At 39.7% G+C, this 24507-nt stretch overlaps 1 protein-coding gene across 1 annotated transcript in view; it reads right to left on the reverse strand.

Moving 5' to 3' along the window:
- LOC124607213 (sialin-like) overlaps nt 1-24507 on the reverse strand; it is a 123004-nt gene that overhangs the window by 41354 nt on the left and 57143 nt on the right. Inside the window, exons 5-7 of the mRNA XM_047139483.1 lie at nt 21518-21732; nt 18763-18915; nt 9521-9653 (exon numbers count right to left, since the gene is read on the reverse strand). Of these exons, the coding sequence (XP_046995439.1) occupies nt 9521-9653; nt 18763-18915; nt 21518-21732 (501 nt within the window). The remainder of the gene's footprint in view (nt 1-9520; nt 9654-18762; nt 18916-21517; nt 21733-24507) is intronic.

Here is a 24507-nt window from a genome sequence, read left to right on the forward strand (position 1 = left end):
AAACATTGTGAGTTTTCACCAACGGATACAAAAAAGAATTGCAGTTCCCAGTCATTTTTAAACGACTGAGAACATTGATCTCCCGTCCTTTGCTTTTTCACAGTACCTGGCATTTCTCAGTACTTCTCTGTTAAGGTTACGGTTACCAGGGGTAAACGAGACTGGGTATGTTGCGCTCTTGCTTGCACCACATAAACGGGAAAGTCGAGCCGCCGCCGTTCATTTAATAACGGATGTCGCTGTCGCTCGCCGTCGCAGACGTGCGCACATGTGCAGCACTTCCGCACGTCTGCACTCTGTGCAGCGTTTGGCCAGCCCTGTACTAAACGAACGTGTAAGCAAACTCTCTGCTTTGTTTTGGATCTTTTCTGCTTCCTCTATCAATCCTAACTGGTAAGGATGCCAGGTGGTCGAGCACTACTCAAGGATCATTCAAACGAAGGTCTTCTCAGCTGCCTCCTTCATGGGTTCACTACACTACCTGAGGATTCTTCCAACGAATCTCATTCTGGCATCTATCTGCCTTTCCTGTGATTAGTTTTATGTGGTCGTTCCACCTTAATTAACTCTCAGACAAATCAAATGATCGTTACTACAACCTCGTCTTAAAGAAAGGGAGAAAATGGTACATTTGTTTGCTATCGCTGATTCCCAAGAGTTCTGAAAACATATGGTATAAGAGGGCAATGATACATCTCACGACACAAAATTTGTTTTGAGACTCTTAGCTGGAATACATAAAGGGAGCAGTCACGGAAAATGCAGTTTATTGTTGTTTGTAAAGATATGTTGAGGACTATTGTTATTGTGAAAGAACGCGATGTAATGTAAATGATTTAACAGATATTGTAACGGGTAAGAGAATAGATTGTGCTTAACTGCAACATAATACAGTATACACAACTTCTGAATAGTGTGAGAGAGAAATGGGCTATCATAGATTGAGCAAAGGACCAGTGAAGACTAATGTTACAAATTCTTAGAATTGAAGTTAGATCAACAACTGTCTTGGGCATATTACACCAGTGACTTTGTTCAGTAGTGAATCTTTAGTATATGTATAATTTACAGTCACCGAAATTTAAAATATCACTCTGCTATCTCCTACGTACTGTTAGTTTTTCGGTCGAGTCTGAATTCAAAAATAATATTCTCCGCTCAGAAAAGTGTGAACGCATACTTCTATAGTGCATATACTATACATTTGCAGCCCACAAGACACATTATGGCGGATGGCGGAGGGCGGAGGGTTTATAGACTACAAGTGTAATTTCCCCATTCATCTGTACCATTCGAGGACGCTATGTGGGAAGAAAGAAAGTCGGTATCTTGAATCTCTCAAACTTTAACTTTGTAATTTTTTCACAATGCGGGGCCACAGTCATAATATATTTCTTTAAAGTCAGTTCCGCCATTAGAGTGCTGTTTATTTATGGTGTTATATTTACACTTACTCAATCATGACTTCGGCTTCAAAGTGCCATTATCAAGTGTTTCCTGAAAGCCGGTTAGACAATAACAGTGAAATCCATAGCTAGTGATGTAACCGTATTACATTATAATGCTTACTTACAAGTGTTATAAATTGCCTAAAAACTCATTCACTTCACATTTTTATTCTTCTTATTCCTTCGTTAGTTACTCTTTTGTCCCCCACCACGCCCACATCCCACTATAATAGCTTCTTCTTCATTTCATTTCTCATTTTATAGACCCCCATTCATTCTTCTATATCCCCCCCCCCCCCTTACACTTACACTCTACATGCCTACAATCTTCAATGAATGAGTTTCTTCTCTGTTGTTTATTACCTTTCTAAGGTACACTTATCTTTGTTGTTAAGAAATAGGAATTAACCTACTTAGAGCTTTCATATGTAGTAACTGTTCAAGTTGTTAAACTTACAATGTCATCTTTACGTCATATAAATAAGATGTCACTACTATAAGATGTAAGTAAGATTTACAGCACCAAGATTGCAGCCATATTTGTCAATACCACGGTGCACTCACGTTTGTAATTGTATCTCATCAACCATTAACAAACACTAGGATATCCCTACTTTTTATATTATGTTAAATTTAAATCTTTTGATTCTTTTATTTGCTTAAATGCTTTTATGTACATGACATGTTTCACATACCTGTGTTATTTGCACTTATTCCTAAGTAATTTTCCATCACATATTGCAGGATTTACATGCCATATCATACGTACATCATAAATATCGCTTCAAACCTCACTGGTTAATTAATGAGTGAGTAGAATAAGTAATTGCACTGTGTTGTATTAATTCGGAACTGAGGCAAAATTACACAACTTATAGATGGCCATGTATTAATTTCATGTACAAAGCTGTACATTTACCTACTAAAATGTACTTTAAACAACGTCAATGACTAGCTGGACTTTTATATTTATGGATGCAGCGAATATTATCGAGAGATTTGTTACTGTTTATGTTTATGAGCAGGCAACTTCATTGTATACTAAGATAAACAGGTACTGCAAAGATGTACTACCAAAGAAAATAAATTATTCCTCTTGTAACAGGAATTTCTTTGACCAAGACAATTTGACACTTAGCCAACAGTCATTCAGTCAAGATGGTGTACTCATAATGAAACAAAGCAGTAGGCTCTGTCAGAAATATCGACTCTTAGACAATGTGTCTAATAGTGTATTTTAATACGACAGTATGCCATCTTAGGCAATTTGTAACACTTTAAAGTAAGCATTACAAATATGGATTGTAATACGGTTATATCACTTGTTATGTATTTCACTGTTATTGTCTAACTTGCTTTCAGAAAACACTTGATAATGGCACTTTGAAGCCGAAATAATGATTGTGTAAGTGTAAATGTAACACAATAAATAAACAACAGTCCAATGGCGGTACTGACTTTAAAGAAATTTAACTTTGTAGTCATTCTGTGAAACAAATGTTGAACAAGTAATATGTATGTTTATTCATTTTGTAACACAGTCTGCTGAAATGTAGTCGGTAAGGATCTTCTCGATACGGTCGGTCTTTCCTGTGAAGTCTGCCACAGTGGTTTCTATCGTTTCTGTGACACTCTTTTGTTGACTAAATAAAGCCACGACTAATTTTGCAAGGCTTCTCTGAATGCTTTCTATCTTTTCTGTTAATATAACCTGTTAAGCGTCCCAGGTGCATCCGTGGTCTGCAAGACTGAAGAAAAATCAAGACAGTTTTATAAGATTTGTCGACATGGAAAAAGCGTTCGACGAAGTAAAACGGTATGAGATTTTCAAAATTCTAAGAAAAATAGGGGTCACCCATAGGGAAACACGCGTAATGTACAACATGAATATGAACCAAGAGGGAACAGTAAGACTGGAAGACCAAAAATGAAGTGCTCGGATTAAAAAGGATGTAAGGCAGGCATGTATTCTTTCGCCCCTACTGTTCAATCTGCACATCGAAGAACCAATGACGGAAATAAAAGATAGGTTCAAGAGTGGGTTTAAAATTCAAGATTTGCTGATGATATGGCTGTCCTCAGTGAAAGTGAAGAACAATTACACAATCTGTTGAATGGAATGAACAATCTAATATTGACTGAGAGTAAATCGAGAAAAGACGTAGGTAATGAGAAGTGGAGAAACGAAACAGCGAGAAACTTAACATCAGAATTGGATCACGAAATAGATGAAGTTGAGGAATTCTGCTACCTAGGCAGCAAAATAAACCATGACGGACGAAGCAATGAGGACAGAAAGAGCAGATTTTCACTGGCAAAACGGGCATTCCTGTCCAAGAGAAGTCTACTGGTATCAATCATTGGTCTTAACTTGGGAAAGAAATTTCTGAGAATGTACGTTTGGAACACAGCATTGTATGGTAGTGAAGCAAGGATTGTGCGAAAACCGGAAAAGAAGAGAATCGAATCAGTTGAGGTGTGGTGCTACAGAATAATATTGCAAATGAGGTGGACTGGTAAGGTAAGGAATGAGGAGGTCATCCGCAGAATCGGCAAGGAAAGGAATGTATGGAAAACATCGAGAAGAAATAGTGACAAGAAGATAGAACGTCTGTTAAGACATCAGAGAATAACTTCCATGGTACCAGAGGGAGCCGTAGAGGGTAGAAACTATAAAGGAAGACAGAAACTGGAATACATCCAGCAAGTAATTGAGGACATGGGCTTCAACTGCTACTCTGTAATGGAAAGGTTGGCACAGAAGATTAATTCGTGGCGAGCAACGGTCAGTCATAAGACTGATGACTGAAAAAAGTCCAACATTTTTTCTTGTGTGTGGGTTCTAGAACAGATAGCTCGGAATACCACTGAATATGGAAATAAATTTCCATCAAACACTGATCGTCTGCAAATCTCTCTCCATTTCGTAATAAGTGTTCGAGGCTGTTGCCTCCCTACGAATAGCGCCACACTTCTACAAAATTTATTAGGCAGGTCATCATTATGACTGTTTCAGTCTAATTGAATATCTCTTCGTATGTTCCGTAAGTATTTTGTTTATTAGGCGATGGTCTGGAATTGTGTCGAAGCTTTTATGGACGCCTAGACGTATGGTATCAAGTGAGCTCCATTTACGGCCTATAACGAAGCAAAGTGAGTTCATACGATCTGTGCTTACAGAAGCTATTTTGGTTCCAGTTTAGTTGTTCAGTATTCCTGAAAAATCATGATACACGAGGACAGTCCGTGCAGACCTAATCAACGTATCCAGAATTTGCAGTAGCATCATCAACTTCTGGATGGCACAGGTATTAGCGTTCCGTTTAGAGTGTAGAGCCACAGCAGCTACAACGTCAAAAGACTTAAGGACACCACAACGCCATCTCCATCACCGTTACCACCACAGTCAATCATCGTCACATCACATTACCCTTTTATATCAAAAAATTAGCTTTTTTTCTCAACTTCAACTTTGTCTTATTAACCAGCAGACTGTGGAGCAGACGCCCGTCAGGGAAATAATGAAATAAGAAATAAAAGTTATGTTGAATACAACAAAGACGCAAATTTGCGTTGCACTTTTTGTTGTAAGAGATAGTTGGAAATACAATAATGACAGTTTGTACCTGATTACTGGGGGGGCAGAAAAGATTAGCAGAGTTCATGAAGAAAGTGTGAAAAGGGAAGGGCAATTTTTCTAGGTCAAATTCGTGATTAAGACAGGCAATTCTGCGAGGCATATGAAGAGGAGACCCTTCAAATACAGTACATGCACACTGGTATTCAGGAGGGGGAGGAACAGATTATACCAAAATCAATTTCACACCTTCATATTTCATTCGTAGACGTTGCGTAGGATGAAGAATAGTTGGTGCACCATTGCTCAAGCCAAAATTTTGACAGATGAACAAACACCACTCAAGAATTGGTCGCAGGAGGGTTCTGAAAGCGGATTCTGTCGATAAATATTAGTCCAAGACTCCTCTTTCCGACGATTAATTTATGTGGCTATTTCATCTCAGATAAATCCTAACGCGCATTTCTAGTAACCTGACGATTGAGACAGTTCACAGAGTCAAATGGCAATGGACATTTTCTTGTATTTCCACGCATTGCAATACATGTAGACGTCCAGGTCACAGAGTTTTCACCAAGCGTCCCTCCGATGGATATCTTACAGGTGATAATAGGTTTCTAGTAACGGAGCTTCCCTGTCTACCAAATGCTTCAAAGAGCCATAAACGTCGCCTGGAGGATACTTTACTTATATAGTATTATTCGTAAGTATCTCTGGCGTTTCAGAAAATTACTGTGGGAGAACAACTAGATATAGAATGCATGCACATCGGTGGATAAGGCATCTCTCCATGTTTGTAAGTCACATGACAGGTGCTCAATATAGACAGCCATTTATGACACGGCAGACTTCAATATATGAATGCAATCCATTGAAGTGGTACTGTATTTTTACGGTGTACTGTGCAATGTCCTTTAGACATGCATCCATGTTTGGACGGCACTGCATAGTCGAATGGTACTGGACATCTTCATGTATCTACATGCATTACGTTACATGTAGACGTTCAGGTCACAGGTTGGCCCAAACAAGCCTTTCTGAAGGACACTGCATAGTAAATTTTAAAAACTCAGAATGCCACGACAGGCTGCGGCAATACTAAATAAGTCTCTCCCTGTGCGCGAATCACAGCAACTGTACTACTGCAGGTCGTGGACACACTGCAAAAAATAGGGATTTGGGTCGGTCCAGGATACGAGCTCAGATACTCAAAGTTGTCAAGGCGTCTGCTAGCATAATGCGGGAAATATGGGTTCGTTTCTCAGTCCAGTACAATTTTTCATATGTCACTAATCAATTGTGCTAATGAAATCTAATCGTATTCGTAATTGCGAATTTGTTTCTTCTAATTGAAGTCGCTGACACAGCAGCAGCCTGATTTGGAAATCTGTTAAGTGGATTGTTGATCTGCGGGCGCGAACTAATTCTATATGACAGTGCAGAGAAGATGGTTTGTCTACATTACTGTTGTATGTGTGGTGTCTTCTTTCTGATATGTCCGAAAGGACAGACACCACACATATAACAGAAATACAGGGTGATATTTATTGAAATATGTGAAATAAAATCGTCATAACTTCTGAATGGTTTGTGTTAGGATGTTCAAACCGTACGGTTGGCAGCATGATGCGAATTGGTATGCGCTGTATGGTTTGGTTTAGCGACGAAGCACACTTTCATTTGGATTGGTTCGTCAATAAGCAAAATTGGGGCATTTGAGGTACTGAGAATCCGCATTTCGCAATCGGGAAGTCTCCTCACCTTCACTGGGTGACTGTGTGGTGTATAATGTCCTGTCACGGAATAATCGGTTCGAGGGAAGAAGTGATGATAATAGTTACACGAATGAATATAACATATTTCATAAATGTCAGTCTTTATAATAGTGTGTTAAGCAATTTCCTTTGTACGTTCTTAGAGCAAACTGAGGGATTTGATAAGGAAGTGTCCCCTCACCAACATTCTTCAATATAGTCACAGATAACATCATAAGGAAAGTTTGCCACAGGTCAACACCAGAGGATATGGAAATCTTAGCGTATATGTATGATATGATTATATGTGAAGACAATGAGCAGAAACTGTAAGAACTGTTAAATACCTGTCTGAGGGTAATGGAGAAAACAGGCATAAAAGTAAATTTCACAAAAAGTGAGGTAATGAAAACTAGCAGGGGAAATAAAAAATATTAACGTTGTAAGTTGTAATGGAAAACTTATTAGGGAAGTAGATGCCTTCAAATATAAAGGAAGTAATTTAATCAAGAAAGGAAACATCACAGAACAAATTTCGGAAAGGATAGAAAACTGCCCAGAATTTTATTATTGTATATCAGGCACAATTAGGAACTGCAAAATTCCTGGCAAAGCAAAGATCTTGATATACAAATCATCTACTAATTTTGACCCATGGACCAGAATGTTGTATCTGGACAAACAAATATCTGAACTGAATACAAGTGACAAAGGTGTTCTTTCTACAAGGGATTCTGTGTGGGATGAGAAAGGACGGTATAAAAAGTGAAATGACACTAAATGCACCTCAGATCGATCCCCCTAAAAGGAAGTGTGGAGAGGAACTGGGTGAAATGGTTTATCTGATTTAACAAAAAGGGAAAAGAAAGACTACCAAGAAGAACCCTGGAATGGATGGGACCTGGGAGAAGACCTCAAACAAGATGGAGAGGCCAAGTGACGGATGATGTGAATCTGAGAGTACTAGAATGGGAGGAAATGCTGAATGGTAGACTGTGAGAAAAAAGAGAACAATTGAAGAGGCTTCATGAATAACCTGCACAAGTAGAAATATTTGAGGAAGAAGAAATGTATGGCAGCAGCACAAATAGGATCAGATGTGGAGATATTGACTGGTCAGCAGACGATTGATCAATAATAAAGTTAGCTTATGATATTGATGAAGGAGGTGTGGTTAGTGTGTACGGTGTGACACAAATACTCGTTGGCAGAACGAAACAGCTGACACAGGGCTGGGAAGGAGGATGGAACAATAATAACAGGTAGTGGTGTAAAATGCCTGGGCATTTATAAGTGTGGGCAGATTCTAAGGATAAATGGCTGAGAAAATGCCCAACATTCATAAATGCCCAAGCATTTGTTCATTTTAAAGATTAATTGATAAGCAGCACTTACTAAAAAAATTAGGCTGATATTTTATATTCGAAAAGATCTTTTGCAACACTCCTTCTTTAGAGATTGAGTAACCAAATTGACGGTCGGAGGAAAGCAATAGCAAACCACTTCCGCTAGGACCTTACCTAGACGGCGGTGCGGATCTCCCGCCTCGTCCCCTATGCTGCTCGGAGTATGGGACCTCATCATCATCATTCCTTGATGGCACGGTGGCTACCGAACGGTAAGTGAAGGTTTTGGAAGATCATTTCATCCCCATTATCCAAAGTGACCCTGGTTTCGACAGGATGTGGTACATGCAAGACGGAGCTCGACCCCATCGAAGCAGGAGAGTGTTTGATGTCCTGGAGAAGCACTCTGGGGACAGTATTCTGGCTCTGGGGTACCCAGAGGCCACTGGCATGGGCTGCGATTGACCACCATATTCTCCAGATCTGAACACATGCGACTCCTTTTTGTGGGGCTATATTAAAGACAAGGTGTACAGCAATAACCCCTAAACCATCGCTGAGTTGAAAACAGCCAAGTAAAAGCGAAGTGCCAGACCGGGACTCGAACATGGATGTCTTCCTCTGTATCCTCCTGGCAGTCATTGCGTACTAACTTAAAGCTTCTATCTATCACTGGTTCCTCTTCTGATTTTCCATACTCCACAGAGTCTCGTAATGATGGGGTAGAACTATCTACACTAAAGAGCAAAAAACCTATTATCTCGGTAACGTCACAGAGACTGTCGTAAAGCCAAAGTGAGCGAAGTGGTGCAGTTGTGAGACACTGGCATCGCATTCGAGAAGACGGCGTTTCAATTCTCCGTGTGGACATCCAAACTTAGGTCTTCTTTTATGTCTCTAGATTGCTCTAGCTGCCCATATTGTTGCGTTCAATGGTCACGGCCGATTTTCTTCCCCATCCTTAATCTCGTCGAGCTTATGCTCCGTCGTTAATTACCTTATCTTCGACAAGGCCTTAAACCCAAATTTACTTTTCACCCTCGTTTTGTCGAACTCACTACTTTACCTGTTTTCCAAGGAAAAAATAATTATGGAGTTGTTTTTGCCACCTCGCGGTAGTAAGTTCAGCAGCACAACTTTGTCAGGCAGTGCCACCTGTCAGCGTTAACTAAATGTATTTCTTATCCCGCCCTCCTTAGGCTGTCTTCTTGTTTGTAATAGTGGCTGCTAGCCATCTGAAATATAATTAACTCTACGCAGCAGGAGTAATAGAGAAAGTAAAATGTTAGTTACAATAGAAAATTTACTGTCTTATGCATACATCTGCGCAGTTCCGAATATCGATGTAAGTTGTTACTAATGTAAGATTTGAAATTTTAGTCAGCCAGCACTTACCGAACCCATTTACTAGGCGGAAACTGCACATTTTGGACATGCATTCTTTCCGGAGCAGGAAGTCAGTAAGCCACACAAATGCCAAACTGCCAACGCCACCAGTGATGTGAGGAATGGCTGATATGATCCCATTCTGCGGAAAAGCAGGAATACAGAGTGTTATTGACAACGTACTTCTCGACTAAACTAAGAGTCTATGCGTCATATTATTGTAGTAATAAGAAAGTCTGATCATCAAATAGCAGTTCGTGTCGCACATGCTGTGACCAGCACGCCGAAGTGTTGAGACTGTAATGTCATCTTCATTGTAGTTTCAAAAGTCAAGTAAAATAACTTGTTTCCGAATTCGTCATTGTGTAATATGAAGGATTAAGACTCCAAGCGTCATTTATTCAGAAAAATAATCATCCACAATATCGTCATTCTACAGCAGTTTTGTCACACCTCACACCATATACCCACAAGTACATCTACATTTAGAGCTATACTCTGAAAACCACAGTGAATTGCATGGCAGATGGTGTTCAATTGTAAGGCGTTGTAGTATATTCCTGGATTCATCACTTATAGCGTTTCTAGAAACTTACGAAGTAAGCTTTCAGGGGATAGTTGGCGTCTATCTTCAAGCGTCTACCAGTTAAGTTCTAGCAGGATCTTACTGATGCTCTCCCACGGATCAAACAAATCTATGACAATCCGTGCTGCCCTACTTTGTATCGCTTCAACATCCCCTGTCAATCATATTTGGACCGGGTGCCACAAACTGGAACAATATTCTAGGATGGATCGTACAAATCATTTGTATGCCATCTCCATTGTAGACTTATTGCATTTCCCTTGTATTCTACCAATGAACCGCAGTCTGGCACCTATTTTATAGTAGTCATAGTATACCATAGAGTGGCGCGAAATATGTGGTAGAAAGTACTGTCTACAGTAGTTTAATTACATGCCATAAATGATTCTCCTTGTGATATTGTTGTACTGTACCTTTGAAAATGCTATAGCTCACACACTAATTTCTCAAATCACATTCCAGAATGGAAGCACTAACATTGGAACAACAGCCGACCGAAGTGGCCGAGCGGTTATAGACGCTACAGTCTGGAACCGCGCGACCGCTACGGTCGCAGGTTTGAATCCTGCCTCGGGCATGGTTGTGTGTGATGTCCTTAGTTTAGTTAGGTTTAAGTAGTTCTAAGTTCTAGGGGACTGATGACCTCAGAAGTTAAGTCCCATAGTCCTCAGAGCCATTTGCACCATTGGAACAGCGGTACCTCGAACCCACACGTTCACGCCAATGCTCCACTTTATCCACAAAAAGTCACTGTTTGGTGAGAAATTTGTGCACAATGCATTATTAGGCCCAAATTTGTTGAGAAATCTGCACAGAAGAAAAATACAAGCAAGTCTTGCATCATGAATTAGTACTGGCTGCACGAGGCCGCCGAATGCAGTGGAACTGCTGGTTCATACAGAATGACTCACGTCCACGCCGTACTGCAGACGTCTTCCTTTTCTTCAAGCGACGTTTAGATACCAGATCGACGACCTAGACACCTTACCATTCCTTGGAAATGGTGTTGAACTGCGCCCCCATAGTCTCGATCTTAACCCGTAAGATAATTTATTATGTGGCTCTCGAAAAGACAGAATCTCAAAGATTCCCTGCAACATTCCAGGATCTTCGTACTGCAATTTTTAGAGATATTCGTGCAGCAGAAAATGATATTCTTCCGTAGACATACATTGCTTTAGACTTGCTATACCACGGACGTTAAACAACAAAGGAGATGGCGCCATGGAGGTAAGAAAAGAAAGGAGATGGCACTATAGACTTAAGCTGTATGTTGTTTTCAAGCCAGAGTGGGCGGGGCCTGCCGCCATTTTAAACAATCCAAAACATTAGCAGACTACTGTTTACAGTTGCTTCTTGTTCATTATTTCTGTCATGTGCACACAACAGCTGGTTTAAACACTAAAAATTACAGTGCTTACGAGAACAACGTAGTGTCACTAAGGCAATTTCGAATTTTTTTCTATTCTCGAATGCGTTTTTGCTCTAGTAATACGACACTTTTGGCCTCATTAATGTAACTTGTTTTTCGTTGACAAATTTTGGATAACCAAGAAGAGACGGATGTGATGCGAAAAGGATGCTTTCGTAATCCGTGAAGCTCAACACCGAACTTACTGGTGCTGCTTCTTGTTTGTCACATTTTCAGCTTTTAACTCGTAGGCTCAACATTTTAATGCCCAAGTTTGTAAAAAAGACTTCCGTACGCCTTCTTTGTTAGCCCATAAAAGTGTGCAATGAGAAAGAAGCAAGGCATGCTATCGTATCTTGTGTATGTCAACAACGAGAACGATTATTGAAATGTCAATGAAACAGAACTGCGTATTTGGTCGATAAGAAATCTAACGTTAAATGACAGAAATACAGTAAGTGCACTACAATAAAAGTAAACAACGCAAGCAAAATTTGTGTATACAGAAGAAAAAATAGCTTGAAAGGCTCCAACTACGAATTAAATCTGAATCCCTTAAACCCTAGCAGCCGTATGAAACTTGGCTTCTTGCTCCGGCCAGAGAACCGTGCAATGTGTGATGCTTATGGCTTACAGATACCTGTGCGTGAGTTTTATTTTCCGACCAGCAGGCCGTAGCCGATTTACCGAATATCTCCCCTCTCTTTTTAGTAATGTTCAAACGAACATGATTAGAGTTGTAAAGTTTTGGGAATTGACGAACATTTTCCCAAGATTTTAGGGCGATAGTTTTAATGTGTTGACAGGGTGACTGGCTCACCCATATTTTTGTAATTGTTCAGCAAGTTACTTTTGCCTGGGCCTTTCTTTTAGCTCCTTTGTCGTTTACTTTTGTTTTAATCTTATGTATAGCTATTTTCACCCTTTCTCATTTGTTTTAGAGCATGTAAGGTAGAGTGATTGGGTGCTCGATTCGAGTGCATGAGTGTGGAACGATGTTCGAGATTTTTAACCACATTCGTTTGTCTTAAGAAGTGTTAGGGCGCTGACGACCTCACTGTTGAGCGCCCATAAGCTCCAAATATCATCATGTTGTTGTGGTCTTCAGTCCTGAGACTGGTTTGATGCAGCTCTCGATGCTACTCTCTCCTGTGCACGCTCCTTCATCTCCCAGTACCTACTGCAACCTACATCCTTCTGAATCTGCTTAGTGTATTCATCTCTTGGTCTCCCACTACGATTTTTACCCTCCACGCTGCCCTCCAATGCTAAATTTGTGATCCCTTGATGCCTCAGGACATGTCCTACCAACCGATCCTTCCTTCTAGTCAAGTTGTGCCACAAACTTCTCTTCTCCCCAATCCTATTCAATACCTCCTCATTAGTTACGTGATCTACCCACCTAATCTTCAACATTCTTTTGTAGCACCACATTTCGAAAGCTTCTATTCTCTTCTTGTACAAACTATTTATTGTCCATGTTTCACTTCCATACATGGCTACACCCCATACAAATACTTTCAGAAACGACTTCCTGACACTTAAATCTATACTCGATGTTAACAAATTTCTCTTCTTAAGAAACGCTTTCCTTGCCATTGCCAGTCTACATTTTATATCCTCTCTACTTCGACCATCATCAGTTATTTTGCTCCCCAAATAGCAAAACTCCTTTACTACTTTAAGTATCTCATTTCCTAATCTAATTCCCTCAGCATCACCCGACTCAATTCGACTGTATTCCATTATCCTCGTTTTGCTTTTGTTGATGTTCATCTTATATCCTCCTTTCAAGACACTGTCCATTGCGTTCAACTGCTCTTCCAAATCCTTTGCTGTCTCTGACAGAATTACAATGTCATCAGCGAACCTCAAAGTTTTTATTTCTTCTCCATGGATTTTAATACCTACTCCAAATTTTTCTTTTGTTTCCTTTACTGCTTGCTCAATATACAGATTGAATAACATCGGGGAGAGGCTACAACCCTGTCTCACTCCATTCCCAACCACTGCTTCCCTTTCATGCCCCTCGAATCTTATAACTGTCATCTGATTTCTGTACAAATTGTAAATAGCCTTTCGCTCCCTGTATTTTACCCCTGCCACCTTTAGAATTTGAAAGAGAGTATTCCAGTCAACATTGTCAAAAGCTTTCTCTAAGTCTACAAATGCTAGAAACGTAGGTTTGCCTTTCCTTAATGTTTCTTCTAAGATAAGTCGTAAGGACAGTATTGCCTCACGTGTTCCAACTTTTCTACGGAATCCAAACTGATCTTCCCCGAGGTCGGCTTCTACCAGTTTGTCCATTCGTCTAAAATAATTCGCGTTAGTATTTTGCAGCTGTGACTTATTAAACTGATAGTTCGATAATTTTCACATCTGTCAACACCTGCTTTCTTTGGGATTGGAATTATTATATTCTTCTTGAAGTCTGAGGGTATTTCGCCTGTCTCGTACATCATGCTCACCAGATGGTAGAGTTTTGTCAGGGCTGGCTCTCCCAAGGCCGTCAGTAGTTCTAATGGAATGTTGTCTACTCCCAGGGCCTTGTTTCGACTCAGGTATTTCAGTGCTCTGTCAAACTCTTCACGCAGTATCGTATCTCCCATTTCGTCTTCATCTACATCCTCTTCCATTTCCATCATATTGTCCTCAAGTACATCGCCCTTGTGTAGACCCTCTATATACTCCTTCCACCTTTCTGCTTTCCCCTCTTTGCTTAGAACTGGGTTTCCATCTGAGCTCTTGATACTCATACAAGTGGCTCTCTTTTCTCCAAAGGTCTCTTTAATTTTCCTGTAGGCTGTATCTATCTTACCCCTGGTGAGATAAGCCTCTACATCCTTAGATTTGTCCTCTAGCCATCCCTGCTTAGCCATTTTGCACTTCCTGTCCATCTCATTCTTGAGACGTTTGTATTCCTTTTTGCCTGCTTCATTTATTGTATTTTTATATTTTCTCCTTTCATCCACTAAATTCAATATTTCTTCTGTTACCCAAGGATTTATACTACCCTTCGTCTTTTTACCTACTTGATCCTCTGCTGCCTTCACTACTTCATCCCTTAGAGCTACCCGTTCTTCTTCTACTGTATTTCTTTCAACCATTCCTGTCAATTGTTCCCTTATGCTGTCCTTGAAACTCTGTACAACCTCTGGCTTAGTCAGTTTATCCAGGTCAAATCTCCTTAAATTCCCACCTTTTTGCAATTTCTTCAGTTTTAATCTACAGTTCATAACCAATAGATTGTGGTCAGAGTCCACATCTGCCCCTGGAAATGTCCTACAGTTTAAAACCTGGTTCCTAAATCTCTGTCTTACCATTATATAGTCTATCTGATACCTTTTAGTATCTCCAGGATTCTTCCATGTATACAACCTTCTTTTATGATTCTTGTACCAAGTGTTAGCTATGATTAAGTTATGCTCTGTGCAAAATTCTAACAGACGGCTTCCTCTTTCATTTCTTAGCCCCAATCCATATTCACCTACTATGTTTCCTTCTCTCTCTTTTCCTACTGTCGAATTCCAGTCACCCATGACTATTAAATTTTCGTCTCCCTTCACTACCTGATTAATTTCTTTTATCTCATCATACATTTCTTCAATTTCTTCGTCATCTGCAGAGCTAGTTGGCATATAAACTTGTACTACTGTAGTAGGCATGGGCTTCGTGTCTATCTTGGCCACTATAATACGTTCACTATGCTGTTTGTAGTAGCTTAGCCGCACTCCTATTTTTTATTCATTATTAAACCTACTCCTGCATTAGCCCTATTTCATTGTGTATTTATAACCCTGTATTCACTTGTCCAGAAGTCTTGTTCCTCCTGCCATCGAACTTCACTAATTCCCACTATATCTAACTTTAACCTATCCATTTCCCTTTTTAAATTTTCTAACCTACCTGCCCGATTAAGGGATCTGACATTCCACGCTCCGATCCGTAGAATGGCAGTTTTCTTTCTCCTGATAACGACGTCCTCCTGAGTAGTCCCCGCCCGGAGATCCGAATGGGGGACTATTTTACCTCCGGAATATTTTACCCAAGAGGACGCCATCATCATTTAACCATACAGTAAAGCTGCATGCCCTCGGGAAAAATTACGGCTGTAGTTTCCCCTTGCTTTCAGCCGTTCGCAGCACAACAACAGCAAGGCCGTTTTGGTTAATGTTACAAGGCCAGATCAGTCAATCATCCAGACTGTTGCCCCTGCAACTACTGAAAAGACTGCTGCCCCTATTCAGAAACCATACGTTTGTCTGGCCCCTCCACAGATACCCCTCCGTTGTGGTTGCACCTACGGTACGGCTACCTGTATCGTTGAGGCACGCAAGCCTCCCCACCAACGCCAAGGTCCATGGTTCATGGGGGGGATGAATATCATCATAATCATCGTTTAAACTTAAGTTACGATCGGATCGATTACCACACCCGCAAACGACGCAAGCTGACACTTTCGATGTAAAAACTACGTCTCTACACAATCAGAGCACCAGATGCTATTTGGGATACTATAATGAAATCAATAAATATCCCGAACATTCGAAACTGAGCACAAGCAAGTCAGGGTAACGTCACAGGGAAGTATCATCGTGGTGAACCATGGAAGTAATAAATGCGATGAACCTAATGTTTTGGAATATAAAAGTAGGCGGACATCGGCTTCAAATTTGTGACGTAATGACAACTCCCTTCTTTTTTTTACCTTCATGGGCAATACCGTATACAGTATAACTGATCGCAATATGGCGGCGAGAGCCAAGTTGTTTGTTTACTGACAAAATAGAGTAAGAAATGGGAATAAACTGGTATAACTACGTTACCATACAGAGTTTTGACATAGTGGTCAATACATCCGTTGTGTTTGGCTGTAATTTTTCGGACAGCAGACGGAAGACACAAGGAAAGGTAGACGTACCAGTGCAAGCATAACCAGAAACATCTTACGTACTTTTGCATTTGTACTGTATATAAGCTTAAAAATTACATTACAGTTTGCATTATTTGAAATATCGGCAGTGTTTAAATAGTTTATGTTTAGTAAATTTAGTGTTAAGAGACGTAGCTTAATCATGTGTTTTTCACCAATTCTGATCAACTTAGGCTTTCTTTCAAATAGTATGCTTGTTACGAAAGGTGCTGATTGTCGTTGATTACAAGTACGTCTTTATTCATTTGAGCATTCTTACGAAATCTACAATATGCTTTAAACGCGTGTGTATGTACCTTGATGTCCTTCTTATAAGAGGATTCTACAGTGTAAGTGTTATATTACCCTCCGCCACGTACCGTATGGTGGATTGCAGAGTATGTATGTAGATGTAGAATTCAACTAGTACACAAATATTTGCTCAGTTGCTGAACTAGTGTGGACCGCCTCGTAAAGCTTACAACATTTCGTTTCAGAAAATCGTAGTAGTACCACGCAGAAACCTCCTGACGCCGCCATGTTAGCTCACCAAGCGCCAGGTTTCAATGAAAGATGAGTTTTTGCCAGTTCAGTAATGTATGTCTATATATTCTTCAGAAAGTCGTCACAGAATTAAGTTCGGGGTTCTAAACACTTATTTCTGCAGAAGGGAACCACTTTGACAACATTTTGTATTAAATCTGAGGTTGTCTGCTGTAGCATAAATATTATAACTAGAATATATCATCCGATATTACGTCGTAGTAGGCAAGAACTTTCTAAGACCTGTTTTGCGCCACCCGTATGCCTTACATTTCTGAATATTTTAAGTGAGTTGCCAGTCATTACATCACTTTGACAGTATTTGTGCAGCTATTTTCAACAGTAGGGGAGATTGCTATATCTTGGAACTGTTTGCAGACTTTTGCCTCTAGCAAGCCATGTAATAGACGTATATAGAACCTGGGGTTCAAGGATGCAACAGTATTTCGTATATAAATAATGATTTTGGTAGGACGGAGTCAGTCTTCGTGCAGCCGCTCGTGCAACAGCATTGGACCGTTCTCACATAAGATGGCACGTTGTAGTAGAAGGAGAAAGCGTACTTGCCCTACAGTGTATAAAGCCATCGATAATATGGTGATTAATACTGGGAACTACGTAGGTGCACAAGTGATTTTACTGAAATGATAGCATTCACTTTGAGGTACTTTGTGTCTGTGCGTTGCACTCGAGAAGATCTTGTCAATAATGTATTTGGTTATCTCCATATTACATTGCTGCTCCGCAACACACCAATAATCAGGAAGCGAAACCAAATTAAGGAGAAATATTATCAAAAACCAGTTTAAGTTAAGAAATTTTGAAAAAGTAGCTATTAGGAACCAACACAAATTCCATTTTCGAGGCGCGTAAAATTGTTAAGAGTGCAATGATACTTAGTTCATTTTGGAATTTAACGTGTCCCACGGTAGAAAATCTTCTGTCTTTTTAAGGTACAAGTTGGTGTACGACCGACGAAGTATAGTTTAACCGTCCACACATTATGTAACTAGTTTTAAAAATATACAGAATTTTCCACACCCTAAAGCGTTGTAACTGAACAATTAAGTTTCCTCCGAGTAGCTTTAATATTTTATACAACACTTAAATATGTAGAACTCGTATTATTTACAATCGCTGCACAAGACGCAATCTCACATCTCACTACAACAAAACAGAAGAAATTGCTGGAAACTGCTTATGGCGGTTTCTAGAACGCATTCCTTCGTGTGATTCTAAAATTAGTCACTAGATTGAAACACCGAGCACAAAACATCGTGTGTTCCTAGGTACACTAATCTTCAGGTACAACATTCTCGCCTACTTCATTATAGATAACTGCATTATCTGCAAAAAGTTTGAGCTTATTATTAATATTATCTGCAAGATCATTAATATACCAAATGAACAGCAAGTATTCTAATACATTTCCTGGGGCACAACCGATTTAACTTCAAAATCTGTCGATGAATCTCTATAGAAAGAGTAAGCAGCGTCCTCCTCACCAGAAAATCCTCAGCCCAGTCACAAATCTCACTCGATATGCCATATGATAGTACTTTCGAAAATAGACTGTGTGGTACCAGTGACATACACCGAAACTCACCAAATGTGTTACACAAGAAACACCATTCTAGAGTCCGCATGGGTAAATTTCTGTGTACGCACATGCACAGTATATTAGCATTATTCATAACAAACAGCGATCATCTTGCGGAAATGAAACACTACAGCAAAAAAATCTGTATTACTGTAGATTACTCTTTCAGTTATGGAAGAAGCACTGTTATGTGACTCACGCTGCGGATATCGAAGTGCAAGACTTGAGCGATGTACTGCGGCAGCGACGTGATGAGCAGATAGAAGATCCAGTCGAAAGTAACCATGATTGCGACGAGAGCCCAGACAGCCGGCGATGACATAATGCTCTTCCATGGCACAGGCAGGTTCTTCTGTAACACCAAAGACGCAACGCCGTCAACTTGATACTCTTCAGTAATGTTCACGTAGTTCCCAAAGTTGAAGGGTAACTGAACAATTTTATGAAATCTGGATTAATGCACCGAGCTATCTGAGGCAGTGGTTAGCACACTGGAGTCGCATTCGGGAAGATGGCGGTTCTGATCCCCATCTGCCCAACCAGAGTTAGGTTTCCCGTGGTTTCCCTAAATCGCCCCTGGCTAACCCAGAAGCTGTGATTGTCAAGGGACACGGCTGATTTCCTTCCTCATCCTTCCCTAATCAAGCTCCTGTTCATCTCTAATGACCACTTTGCCGACGGGAAGTTAAACTCAAATATTCCATTTCCATATGTTTTCTGGTTCAATTGCGTAATTACCGATTATGTACAATATTACAATATTTGACAAGGACAGTTCCCTGTGGCTGATTTGCTGACGCATTATGATAGCGCAGCCGGACAGCTCATCTAGGATCTGTGTTTGGAGCTGGGGTAGAGCAGTGTATGGTAAGGGTTCGATGAAAGAGTTGGGTTCAATGCCCCATCGACGACGAGGCCACTAAAGAAAGAACACAAGCTCGATGTGGACAATGGGGAAGAATGGGTCATTTTCAAACGGACCTTCTCACCCTTGACCGCAATCGATTCAGGTTAACCACGGAAAATATAAATATCGATGACTGGAAGGCGATTTGAGCCACAGTTTTCTTGAATATAAGACCAATCCTATAAGAAAGGTTTTACGTTGCCGTCGAAATGAACGTAGCACACATCGCGAAGACACAATATCCTATGCCATATTGCCTGAGCTGGGGGGGGGGGGGGGGGGGGAGGAGGAGGAGCCACCCAGCGGTGTGTGGCGGAGGGCACTCCAATTAAACTGCCAGTGTATGACTTGTTGCTGATCGTATGTTAATAGACCACTTTACTAGTGCTTCCAGGTTACTTTTCGCTGTCATACTGAAGAAGCATACACGTGAAACTTCCTACGTTCCTAATCAGACCACATCAAGAAATGCGCTATTGGCCAACTGGAAAGACGTCATTTAAAACTCTTTTCTTCAAGTAATCTCTTTTTTATACTTAAAACATTTCTAATATAAAACATCTACATTCTTTAAAAGTTAGACATTTGTCTGTTACAACCTCTTGTTGAGTTCCTATATTATCTCTGCTTTGTTTCTGTTCCATCTCTCCAAGGTTTTTTGGTCTGTCCACTGACCTTTTCCTGTTGGTGGATATCTAATTATTGTCGTAGGCATTCTATTTTTATTCATACTTCTGACATGATCTCAACATTTATTTTTAACCTCCTTAATCTGTTTATTTACGCTTTTAAGTCCTAGTTCTTGTCTGATTAAGATTTATCGTGAAATAAAATGAAATAATGACCCAGTAGAAATGATGGATTGAATGGTAATTGATTAACGCAAAAATCTGCAATAATCCCATACTGTATCATAAAAAATTCTAATTTATGTTCAACTGCCAAAACAGTTTCAGCAGGAAAAATACCACAGAACGCAGTTAAAAGAATCAAAAACAAACACATGCATAAAAATAATTTATATCAATTTAAATATCAACTTTAATATTAAAATGTTTTGTATAAAAATAGGTTAAATAGATTTATAGATTTAAATAGCAGGAGCATAATACAAACTGTACTCTATGAAAATGACGGCATAATGCTCAAAATTGTATTCTGGAAAAATTAAAAATATTATCTTCATGTTTCTCCATATTGGTCCCATTTAGAAGCTAATTTAAATTAACATTTTATAACCATTGATTTTTAAAACCAGCAGGTGAAATTTCCTACCATCATGAAAAAGCCTAACAATTAAAACTTATATAAATTACTCATTTAGTGATATATATTTTTAAGATGCACAGGATAGAGATTGATTTTTGAGGTACTGTTGACGACGGGGTGGTTAGGTAAAGAGCCCAAGTTCGGATTTTTTAGGGACAAGGAAGGAAATCGATTGTAACATTCTCAGTGGTACCATTAAGGATTTTGCCTCTTATTTACCCAACGCACAAAACACAGATGACGACTTGAACACCACGTCTCCTGGCAGTGAGTTCAGTGACAATTCTCTCTGTTTCTCGGTGGTCAGTGTCTGTTACTGAAAAAGCGATGGCGTAATAAAATGTCTCTTAGGTTGCTACGAACATTTACATTTTCAAGTCAGCGTTGGAGTGGTAGCTTATACATGGCAAGCACTATCTTGTTGACGGTGTTCAGCTTACTAGGTTATGACGACTCTATGACAATGTGTCTGACGATTATAACAAGAAAAATACAAATAATAGTAAAATTCAAAAATGAGGAGCATGTCTGATCAACTTTAAACTTTGTCTTTGGTAGAGACAGCACCACAACTGTAGTAAAGCGGCTGACAAGTTTGAGGTATTTTTATGCGAAATCGCAAATGTGATTTAAAAAAATAGTATGGTAAACCTCTCACAACTTTCAGCTAGCAGAGGCCGTATGGGACACCTGCAGACCGTCACAACAGGGAAATTACAGTAAATTTACAAGGTCATTATTTTGTGGCACAGGAAGAGCTAGTGAATGGGTATGTTACCTTAGCAGCTGACCGTATTGTAGCCTTGATGTAGTTGCGTTCGGCTGGGTCGATGTACGGGTGCTGCGACGGCGAATCTGCAGCCTGGAAGAACCAAGGCACGCACCACAGTAGTCCGACGCCTCCGAAAACGTAGAAGGGAAGCGGCCAGCCACCGACGGTCTCGCACAGAACGCCCGTCACCGCCATGGATACGAGGGTTCCAATAAATATCCCTGTCGGCAAACAAACGACACAGCAGCTCTGTAACAACAAGAAATACTCACTGCACATTACAGTCAGACGTATGATTTCTTAAAGTTACTTTTGAAGTTTCTGTGTAACAACTATGAGCATCTAGCATGTAAGTTCCATAGGCTATAAACTGAAGTACAGGCCGTAGATAAAGTTACGATTCATTTCCCATCCAGTTAATGCCGTTACAATAACCCAACTGTTTTAAGAAGGATGTTCCATCATAACCTCACTTTCACAACACGCAACACTGGCAACACACGTAATTTTTGCTCCGACGTCCACACTAAACTGAATGCATTTGATAAGGGAGTCTCAGTACAGAAATAATCAGCCAGGGGCGCTGCAGTAGACTCACTTGCTACGAGCAGTCGATTGAGAGAAGAAAGTCGCACGTGCAGCTTGATTAGAGGCGGGCTTTGGCAGTACCTGTTTTCTGGACGTAAAACAGCGTCAAAGCCATCAGGGATACGAGTCGACTTTTGAGGGGGAGGCCCGCTGTTTCCCAGCAATGTGGGTCCTCGTGTTTAGCTTTCAGCCCAGTAAATTCGACCAGAGGTTCCCTATTTAACTCGTCTTTCACTAATACTGTTTTCTTTTTGTTTAGAAGTGAGATGTTCTGTTTGATGTCTTCTAGGAAACCTGAGGTATCAGACCGGGTAGGGATGTCATTATTGGTATCATCATGAATATTTGGAGGTTAATATGATAAAATAAACTATTAGGTTCAGTATAACACAGTTTAACATATGTTATGGAAAATTTTTGAATATCTAGCCATAGGGAATGTCAACAGGATGAATCCTTGAATTGTCTAAAATAATTATTCCAATTTCTGTTAGTTAATCAAACACAACATCAAGTTTATTCAATGAAATAGCAATAAGATTTTCCTTAAGTATACACTTTTCTTCATCATTTTACCAAATATGCAGTTATTCATATGTTTCAAAAATTCTTCCTGAAATCATTGCCGGCTGGAGTGACCGTGCGATTCTAGGCGCTACAGTCTGGAGCCGAGCTACCGCTATGCTCGCAGGTTCGAATCCTGCCTCGGGCATGGATGTGTGTGACGTCCTTAGGTTGGTTAGGTTTAATTAGTTCTAAGTTCTAGGTGACTGATGACCTTAGACGTTAAGTTGCATAGTGCTCAGAGCCATTTTTTGAAATCATAATTGTATTCGCCCTTTTCTGTGCATTTACCTCAATGTATAGTTTCACCTAGGGAGGTTGTTAAATGATAAAATTTTATAAACCTTTTTTTAAATTCCAATTTATGATGCAACCATTGTTTTAAATTTCTTTAGTGAGTAATATAGTCTTTTTCTGTTTTCCATCATTCCTTAGTTCTTTCAAAATTCGTGGAGGAATGTGCCATCTATGCAACTAATTGAAGGCAGTTTATTTATTGCTGTACAATTTTCGCTTCCTTTAGTTGTGAAGCATCTTCAGTGGCCTGTAACACATGTTTCTTTATATACACATAATAAATTTATTATGTGGTAGTTACAATATGTTATTATGTTACATTCTGTCATATTTTTCTCTTGTTTGGCAAGTTAGAATCAACTTTTGTAACACAAATTTAGTGATCTGAAATCATCGTTCGGTGTTACTTACGATTATCAACACTGTTAGCCCATGTGTGTGATCCTGGGGATGTATTCATTATTCTCCATGTTCCAGTTGGCCAATTTCCAGAGTTTTTCAACGTATATATGTTTCAACACACCACATGCATTACTTGACTTTACATTTTGTGTTGAACATGTGTCGGTTTACAGTGTGTAGTATTGCCAACTGTAGCTGTATGTTTACCTTTTGACTTTTGTTTGTGTTGTGTGTGTGGTTTGATTTTTTTCCATTTGTTTTGTGTATGTGTCTGTGTGTGGGTATTTGTATATGTGTGTGTGAATATGTGTGTCGTTCTTTGTGGGAGCCTGATTTTTTTAATCGATATTTGTGTGTGTGTGTGTGTGTGTGTGTGTGTGTGCGTATTGAACACATTGCAGCAAGAACACTGCAATACACACAGAACAAATACAAACGAAAAATCAGAACACTCACTAGCAAAAATAACCAGAAACAAAATCCCAACAAAGTACAACACACCCACCATCAAAATTTCACCCAAAACTAATAAATCTCACAGATACAGAATTAATGGAGAAAGAAACACAGCTATTAGAGAAGCATCAGTACAAAAATAGATAACCACTACATAGAAAATCTGATTATAGAAACAGAAATCATGCTGACAGACGAAGAGAAACAAGAAAATAACACTGCAAATATGGGGCTTACACAAGAACTTGTGAAGAAAGAAATAAGCAACATCATCACCATCTCAAAGAAAGAGCAAAACAGAAAACAGCACCAAAAAGAAAGGAAAAGTAGAAGCGAACAACATCACACTCACAAGAGCTGATAAAGGGAACAGCATTACACAGAACAGTATATGGAAAAAAACTAGAGATTTCATCTCCTCTAACAATATCACAAAACTCAAATCTGATCCAACAGTACTTTCCCAGACATACAAAATAAACAGCCTCAATGACATTAGACATATACTAAAGTATAAATAAAAACAATACATGACAGAGAAGAACCAAAAAGCACCATCACTCAGAAGCCAACCCAAGGTCCACAAACACCTTAATCTGTTCAGGCCTATTATTAATTTCATGAATGCACCATCTAACCATGTGGCAAAACACATGAACAAAATCATAATGCAACATTTTAACATGAAG

Source organism: Schistocerca americana, chromosome 3 (assembly GCF_021461395.2).
Source record: "Schistocerca americana isolate TAMUIC-IGC-003095 chromosome 3, iqSchAmer2.1, whole genome shotgun sequence".
In the NCBI taxonomy this organism is placed as follows: domain Eukaryota; kingdom Metazoa; phylum Arthropoda; class Insecta; order Orthoptera; family Acrididae; genus Schistocerca; species Schistocerca americana.